This window comes from Palaemon carinicauda, chromosome 17 (assembly GCF_036898095.1).
Source record: "Palaemon carinicauda isolate YSFRI2023 chromosome 17, ASM3689809v2, whole genome shotgun sequence".
In the NCBI taxonomy this organism is placed as follows: Eukaryota; Metazoa; Arthropoda; class Malacostraca; order Decapoda; family Palaemonidae; genus Palaemon; species Palaemon carinicauda.
The window spans coordinates 76,331,228-76,337,842 of NC_090741.1; the positions used below are offsets into that span (position 1 = coordinate 76,331,228).

At 35.2% G+C, this 6,615-nt stretch overlaps 1 protein-coding gene across 1 annotated transcript in view; it reads right to left on the bottom strand.

Annotated features, from left to right (window-relative positions):
- Window positions 1-5,663: 5,663 nt before the first annotated feature.
- The window catches only part of LOC137656423 (zinc finger BED domain-containing protein 5-like), a 142,389-nt gene continuing 141,437 nt past the window's right edge, over window positions 5,664-6,615 (bottom strand). The window contains exon 6 of the mRNA XM_068390602.1: window positions 5,664-5,728. Coding sequence (XP_068246703.1) covers window positions 5,664-5,728 — 65 coding nt within the window. The remainder of the gene's footprint in view (window positions 5,729-6,615) is intronic.

Consider the following 6,615-nt stretch of genomic DNA (forward strand, 5'->3'; position numbering starts at 1 on the left):
CTGAAACTCTGGCACAATTTTCCATTAATTCCCCTAAATAATTCCGGTGACTTTAACTGCTCAACTGATGGCTAGCTTCTGAAACAATGTCTTTTGCATTTATTTTTTGCCATGAGTGGAATGAGAATTTTTCAAGTCTAATTTAGTTTAGTGGAGCTCCACTTTTGGGAGAGTTTCTATGATAGATTCCTTAGATAATGAGACGAAAAGGTGAGGTGTCAGGCTGAATTGTTCATATATCATATATGTATGGAAGAAATTATTGAGAGCGTGAAGAAGGTGGACTTTCGCAGACGAAAAAGAGAGGCTATTGTGGATGAAATTATGGATGAACTTTTGAAGAAGCTGTACAGATGTCGAAAGAGTGGCGATCCGTTAGTTTGCAAGGCTAATGTAAAATTAAGAAATAGGAGAAGGAAGGGAGAGGGGAAGACATAGGAATAGCTTAATGAAGGGTATGAGAGAGGTGTTTGGATAGCAAGGATCTTGATATCGAAGGGTTATAGTGGCCTATTGGGAACGACCCTGCCTGGCAATCGCAGGATTGGGGTTCGAGTCCAGCTCAAGCTTGATAGTTTCCGTAGTGTCTGCAACCTCAACATCCTTGTGAACTAAGTATGGTGGTTTTGGGGGAGCCATCAGCAGCCATTGCCTGGCCCTCTCTGGGTGGAGTGTGGGCTTGGGCGTTGATCATATGTATGAATGGCATTGTGCGGAGAGCTAGGCATTTTCACTGTCCATTGCCACTGCCATTCATGAGGCGCCTTTAAACCTTTAAAGGAAGCGAGACTGTCTATGACATAGAGGCGAACGACACAGTGTTTGTGTGGGGCCTGGAATTTCCCTTGACCTCACCGTCCCTACTTTAGGACAACATATAAGCAAATACTCAATTAACAATTTATTAATATGAATAGGAGCGCTTGGACATTGCTGTGTACATTTCAAATCATCCATATTTCACTAAATATACAAAATAAACAAACTTAACATCAATCAATCTGAAGGAAACATATGCTACACATATCTTGTTCTTAATCCACGAATGTCTAAACAATACAATGTATTTGTGTTTCTAGTTGAAGCTCTACACATTTACAAAAAATTATTGTTATTTTTCTGATCTGGTTCTAACGGAAATTAATTTCCTAAAATCAAAAGTAAAGTTGTAACTGTACACTTGAAGTGTCCAACGCTGAATGACAATACTTAGCACGGAGCTAACGAAGTTACCACTGATCACGTGACTACAAAACAAGTAGAGACTGACCAATCAGGGGAAATCCTTTTCCAACTAATTCACTTGTTCAAACGTTGGAAAATTCATTTCCCTTGACCTCACCGTCCCTACTTTAGGACAACATATAAGCAAAAACTCAATTAACAATTTATTAATATGAATAGGAGCGCTTGGACATTGCTGAATCTAAAAGAACGGGGAAATTTAGAATGAGGAGTACCAGATCAAAATAATAATAATAAGTGATAATGTATCTGACCGTTTAATCCCATATGAAATCAAATTAGATACCCAATGTTTGTGATACTAAAAGTCTCTCTTTAAGAGAATCTTTGATATAGCCATCTTTGGCTTTATCACTCTTCCACCTTCCATGCCTTTTAAATAGCCTATCCTTAATACCATTATTTGCAGCCGAAGTGGCTCGACCTGCACGCAAAGAATGAAGACCATATTTAGAAATATCTTTAACATGTGGTGCAAATGCTTCAATAAACAACCCTCTTAATGTAGTAAATGAGATATGCTTTCCAATATTTCTTAAATAGTACGTATTATTTTCGAACACAATTCTAGAAAATATATAAGCATTATAATAAGAAACAGACAAACCTGTCCATAAAATATATTTTTCCAAATTACTTACTGGACACAATCTGGTACCTGTCCTGGCTATTACAACCCAGGCACCGTCTCTGTACTGATCAGTTTTACTAAACTATGAATATACATAAATGTGAAGAATCTATGACAACATCCGAGTATTTTATATTTAACAGTTCAGAACTTCGGAGAAACCTTGCATAAGCTAAAAGACAAGCACAAATAGTTCTCTGGTTTTTTACATTTCCAACTTGGAATAATCTATCATACATGTCACCGAGTATTTTTGAAGTAATAGGTTCCTTCCTTACAACTGAATGAGAAAGCCTTCTTTTGGCTGCCTCCAGTAGATTCTTAACAAGAGTAGATTCTGTAGGGGATTTCAGTCCATATAAATTTTGAACATATTTTACACTTTAAAATGCTTTAATCACAGGACTTGGAGTACTTGTACTCTGGAAAAGTGAACATAAATATAATGCAAATATAAAAGGCTTAGCCGGCAAGATGTCCTCTTCTCCAACGGAATTACTAGATGCCCAAAACCACCATCTTTGAAAAGCGTTCATATAACTTTTTGTGGTACTATCTGGTCGGGCTGACACCAGTAGTTCCGGGATAAGCGGCACCTTCTCAGCCAGCACTTCTTATCTGGTAAGTCTTCAATATCATCAAAGAAACGCTGGAAAAACATATTTAGGAAAGTAAACAAATAATTAGCATATATTTCTTCATGTAACAATATTATACAAAGAAAATCTTCCAATTTACTTCTACCATCTTATCACATATTATAATGGCTTGTCAGCCAAGACGGGCAAACCACTCAACTCCTCCGTCTAGCAATTATAATGGCAGCCACGCCAACAAATACAACATTCTTTATTTGTAGAAGCATTAACCATTCACAATGGTGAAACAGATTTTAACACATCATTTTTAATGCTAACATTCTAAATGACAGGTCCTCATTTCCAAAAATTCCTGCACCATTTTTACATGTCACGTAATATTCTTTCTTTGTGGGCAGATCCATATAGTCCACAACATACTCAATAAAATTATTGCCCTTCCATAAGAGAGGCCAGAATGGAGCAGATTTCCATACAGGAATAACTATGATTCCTCTTGCATTTTCTTTCAACATTTTTGAGAGTACTCTAGTTACAAGTGTAAAAGGTGGTACAAAAAGACCAAATTATCCATTCCAATTTGCACTAAATGCATCAACCCCTGCACAAAACTCATTCCAGAATCTACTATAAAATACAGGTAGCTTGGCATTGTGAGGAGAAGCAAACCAATCAATATCAATGGTACCCCATTTTTAATAATGAGATTAATTATAAAGGGAGATAACCCCCAATCATCTCTTTCTACTATTTTAGAAAGGTAATCTGCAATTTGGTTCTTTTCCCTGGGAATCCACTGAATATCTATAATAATTGAATGTTAAACACACAAAAAAAAAATGAATTTTGAAAGCAAGATCTTGTAATTCTGTTCTCATTGATCCTTTTTCAATAATGCTACAAACACCTTGGTTGTCTGTGAACCACTTAACCCTGTTCGAAGCCAGAACGATGCTTAAAGCTTTGAGCACTTTAAATACTGCCATAAGTTCCCTCCAAGTAGAACCCTTCACAGCCTCCTCAATGCCCCAAGCCCCATGAACCATACCATTTGGTGTATTCACTTCATATCCAGAATAACCTATTGTACTTGCATCAGTATAAATAATTTTGGTGAAAGAAGTATTGTGATTCAGATGCCTACAATTGATTTCAGTCAAAATTTTCTTCCAAAACGATAACTGTTCCAAACTCTGAGTAGATAACTTTATGAAATATGACCAATTTGGTGCTAAAGAAATATCAATGCTCAAATATCTTGTCATGAACTGGCACAAATTACCAACAAAAATTGACATAGAAATAACCTGCCCTACAAAACTGGCAACTTTTTAAACATGAACTCGCCTATGTTGTCTCATACTATTTTCAATCTCTAACATCGTGTTCACAGCTTTATTGATTCTCTTTTTAGGTATGGAAATAGTAAAGTCCTTAGAATTTAAACATGCCCCTAGAAATTAAATTTTTTGTACTGGCTCCCACTGAGATTTCTCAACATTTGGAACAAAACCAGAGGCAATCAGATAATTTTTGATAGAATTTGCCATTTCTAAACAAAGATCGTATGTATCATTATAATCAAAGCCATCGTCTAGAAATAACATAACCTTTTTTCCTTCACCTCTTCATTTGGAGATGAGAGGCCTTGTTAATTTAACAAAACAATATGGTGCAATTGAAATTCCAAACGGTAGTGCTAAAAATTAAAAAAAAAAATTTTCACCCTGATTGTTTTGCCATGCAAAGCCCAGTTAATCAGTATGTGGAGGATAAATTGAAACAAAATGATAGGCGCTATGAATATCAAACTTAAATGTGAAAGAATTTGGCTTTAAATATTCTAAAACTAACCTTAGATCTTCATACTTTATGGATTGTTTCCATAAATGTTGGTTAACTATCCTGAGATCTAATATCAATCTCTTTTTTTTCCCTCGGCTTGAATAGAAACTGTCAAAGGATTTACAATATATAGCAGCTCTATACATTTTTCAACTAATCCCCTATCCAATAAGTTCGAAATAGCCTCCTCAACAAAAATTGGTTCTTTCTTTGCAGAAAGGTTGTTATCTAACTGTGCCGACTGTGGTTTAGAATAAAACGGTAGCCTGTATCCATTTTCTATTATGTCTATAATAAAGTTACTAGATCCAATGTATTTCCAAAATTTTAAATTGTCTCTTAATCTTCCTTTCACAATAATTTGTTTACGACCTGACTCATATTCAAAGTAATGGGTAGTGAAATTATCATTAACACCTTACTAAAAATAGAATCATACTCATCTGTTAATTCATTGAGGTTTGCTGTTGAACTCGCCCGACTGGTTGAACTTGTTGAGCGGACAGTCCTTTCTGTAGTGGTGGAAGCTCCCACAGGAAGAACAACATCCCGACGGTCCTTTCCTTCCACCGAAGGCACGAAAATTACCTGATGGTCCTGGAAAATTATGACTGCCTCCCGTTCCAAAAGTTGGACTCCTCCACGACTGTGATGAACTAAACTGACCAGGATAGATAAGAGGCCCGGCAGTAAGAATTTGGGAACGCTTTTTCGATGCTTCTCTTCTCGTAACTGCCTGTTTCCTCTTCTTGAGAGCTCTGTTTCCTGCTTTGTTAATCCTGGATTCATCTTCGCTGTCACTAGCGACTGGATTCGTTTCGTATAATTTCACTGTATCCCACCCTGCCTCCGAGGTGTCGGCAATGCGTATAAGTTTATTGCGTTTTTTGTAGCATAATAAAGTTTATTGTTGGTAATAGCCCACAAAGCCTGAACACAGACTTGATCATTGTCACAGTTGAAATTATATTGCTGCTTATTACCTTCACGTTTCCATGTGAGTTCTTTCTCCAACAACTTGGTGACCTCAGATTTAACAGAAACGTTACTGTCTTTCACCTCCTCTTGCAAATGGTTTAACTCGCTCTTCTGTTGCTTGAGCTGCTCTAAAACTTGTTGTAGCACAAATTCAATATCGCCCGAGTTTTGTTGTTCCATTTGGTCTTTGCTACGTGACATAATGTCGTCCTTCAAAAGTAAAGTTGTAACTGTACACTTGAAGTGTCCAACGCTGAATGACAATACTTAGCACGGAGCTAACGAAGTTACCACTGATCACTTGACTACAAAACATGTAGAGACTGACCAATCAGGGGAAATCCTTTTCCAACTAATTCACTTGTTCAAACGTTGGAAAATTCATTACTTTGCACTGCTGATGAGCCATCTGGGTAGGTGCATGAAGCTGCTAAGTTTTGGAAATGTAAATGCATTACCGGCTATTGTATTGGTTATATATATGTATATGTATATATATATATATATACTGTATATATATATATATATATATATATATATATATATATATATATATATATATATATATATATATATGTATATGTATATATATATATATATATATATATATATATATATATATATATATATATATATATATATATATATATAGATATATATATATATATATATATATATAATCGTGAATCCATTCTGACGAAATTTCCAGAACCATCTGCTTTATCTAGAAACTATTCCAATACTCTCATTTTAACTCAACCATCTGCTTGCTATAAATTCAAGATCTGTGTATTTTTGTTAGGACAGTCAACGTAACTATACTATTACGTATTTATTGAATGTAATAACTAGCATACTCAGTATTTAGATAATACTTACTTTTGACAAGGAATACAAATATTCCTTAAGTGTTTCAAAATCACTCTAATCTTATAAATTTGAAGATTTAGAGAAACCATTTCCAAGTAAATATTTGTAATTCTTTTAATGTAAAAGGAATTGCTTTCTATCTATAGCATAGATTGAGAGAGAGAGAGAGAGAGAGAGAGAGAGAGAGAGAGAGAGAGAGAGAGAGAGAGAGAGAGAGAGAGAGAGAGAAACTCGAATTTAAGTTTGATATCCTTTCCCGCCATGTTCCATCGATTACAATAGAAAAGACTATAAACAGTCAGGATGCGAAATTTCAAGAATAATTAAACATGTATTCTTTAAGGCACGATTTAATTTATATTTCTGAAGATTACTTCACTTTCTGGCGAACAGTTTTCTGTTATACTTCTTCAAGCCTTTTTACTGAAAACTTAATCTTAGACAATA